General features: G+C 35.8%; 1 protein-coding gene across 1 annotated transcript in view; it reads left to right on the top strand.

Annotated features, from left to right (window-relative positions):
* Positions 1-2,444, top strand: part of LOC107708097 (protein FAM19A2-like) — a 28,251-nt gene that overhangs the window by 20,894 nt on the left and 4,913 nt on the right. The window contains exon 3 of the mRNA XM_016512242.1: positions 1,385-1,509. Coding sequence (XP_016367728.1) covers positions 1,385-1,509 — 125 coding nt within the window. The remainder of the gene's footprint in view (positions 1-1,384; positions 1,510-2,444) is intronic.

Below are 2,444 nucleotides of genomic sequence, written 5' to 3'. Positions count from 1 at the left end.
TGTTTATGTAGTGTGTTAGACTAGTTTAAGTGTTTATGTAGTATGTTAGACTAGTTTAAGTGTTTATGTAGTTAATAAAGCGTTACTTGTATCACACTTGACGTTGTTCAGTGTTTTGCTCATAACTGGAGTCACTTAATCATTCAGATTTATGCTACAAGCTCTTTGTAGAATTGTACAGTAAGAAAATTATTTCCCTTAACCAGGAAATTAACGTTCTTAGAATTGACAGACAGTTGACCCTGAGAGGTCAAGTAAATATCTACAGCGGATCTAAATATTCATAATTAATTATAACTAGTTATGATTAATTATTCATATTTCCCCATGAGCTGATTCGCTACATACATATCTGGTAATTTCACCCAGGATCACTGAAAAAGTATGCCTGTGGCAATATTTCTGCAAAATGAAATGACTTTGCTGCTTGCACGTTTTGTGGCACTTTGAATACCAGAGTGTTCCACACTGCAAATTCAGTACTCTACCAGGTGGGCTACTGAGCAAGTTTACTACATCACAAAAGCCATACATATGGACCTGGTTATGTCATGCAAACCTCAAAATGTTGTTATTATGTTATGCATGTTATTAGTTTACGAATCATGCACTGTGGTGTGCTGTTTTGAGTTCATAACAAAATATTGTGCAAGAAACTGCACAAAAATTATCTATATTAAATCTATATTATGCTAAATGATCTTATTCATCGATAATCTGGCCCTGTAATCATAATTTGTGCAAAAAGGAATAAAAGTTGTTGGTGTTTTACTGCCACTGGATTGTATGTGAGGCATGTTTTTCCATTGAGCCTAAAAGTTGATTTTATCATATAGTTGGATTCAGCTGATAGATGTGGACTTAAAGCCATAAAACTTTGATTTTGATATCCTGCGATCTTAAAAAGTTTATAGCTTCTTCCTCTCTGCTCCATATTAAAAGTTGAGGCCTCAAGCTTGACAATGTCTTCCTTCTACTTCTCAATTCCCCTTAACCCTCAACATTGTGCCAATCCCCCAGACCGCAACTCTTGTCATCTTGACATGAAGGAAGAACTTTATCCTGAAAGACATACAGTGAGTGTAGAGCCCACATCGGATTGATGGATTCAAACCGTCAGCTTTGAATCAAGGACCTCCTCCCTGACTAGCCTCATTGTTTTTGGGAGAAAGAGATACAAAGACATAGTTTCATTTCTTTTGACAGTGGACGTGAACAAGATCTTCTGAGGTTTTCTCCTCCTCTCAATTTTCATTGCTGCATCCTTCAAAATCTTGAATGCGTGGTGATTTGGGCATGTTTCTTTCCTGCTTTGGCAGTTCCCACAGAGTGAGATGAGTGTTGAGATTCTCTCTTCTTCCTGTCTTTCTCTCTCTCTGCGCAGCTTCTATAGTAGCACAGAAGTGGTGGTGTCAGATGCAGCCGTGTATGGAGGGCGAAGAGTGTAAGGTGTTGCCGGATCTGAAAGGTTGGAGCTGCAGCACGGGAAACAAAGTCAAGACGACCAAGGTGAGAGGGAGCCTGTCCAATCACAGCACAGTCCAATTGCCATCATAATAATGCCAATATCAGCTTGAGAAATGATCCAAAATAACTGTAACAACAGTTAGTTGTACAACAATAATTCTATAATATTATATACTCAGTTATTAATTACTGAATATATATATTTTAACAGTATTGATATAGATAGATAGATAGATAGATAGATAGATCAGTCAATATATAAAATATATATTAATATAAAATATACAAATATGTTAATACAATATATATTAATTATATTTAAATATTAATATATTGGTATAAAATATTAATATAAAAAACTATTAATAGACTAATAGTTTTAAATTGGATAAATATTGAAAAATAATATACCCCACATTTATAAAATTAAATACTAAAAAATGTTTTAAAAAATTTTTGAAATCAAAAAATGTTTATTCTAATAATTGTTATAATATCACTATACTATAGTAAATATACTGATAATTTTAAATGGGACAAATATAATCTGATATCTGAAATTAAAAGCCTTTTGCTGTCTAGTGTTAGTCATCGCTTCCATTCTTCCTCAGAATGCACTAGATTTCTGCTTTCCTCAACGTCATGCGTCAGCTTGTTAGTGGTCCTTGAATTTGACATTGTCTTTAAATAAAACACAATCTGGGACCCTAGACAACCTTTATTGTGCGACAAAAGCCAAAAGAAACACAATGTGGCATTGCATTTAGGAATGTCAGCGCAGGGCAATGATGCGCTTCCGCAGGTTAATGTGAGTTATTGTTTTTGCGTTTGCCGCCGCGTGTTTGCGAGCCGCTGTGTATGTACGGTTGACACGCAGGGCTTGTAGCCATCCATCAGGCTGAGAAGTTTGACTCACCAAACGCCTGCGCTTGAGTCGAGTCCTCCATTATTCATGGGGCAGAGGAGCATACGTGAGG

Source organism: Sinocyclocheilus rhinocerous, unplaced genomic scaffold (assembly GCF_001515625.1).
Source record: "Sinocyclocheilus rhinocerous isolate Xijiao unplaced genomic scaffold, SAMN03320098_v1.1 scaffold113, whole genome shotgun sequence".
In the NCBI taxonomy this organism is placed as follows: domain Eukaryota; kingdom Metazoa; phylum Chordata; class Actinopteri; order Cypriniformes; family Cyprinidae; genus Sinocyclocheilus; species Sinocyclocheilus rhinocerous.
The sequence above is the reverse complement of the archived record's forward strand: the minus strand, read 5'-3'. Positions and strand labels throughout refer to the sequence as shown.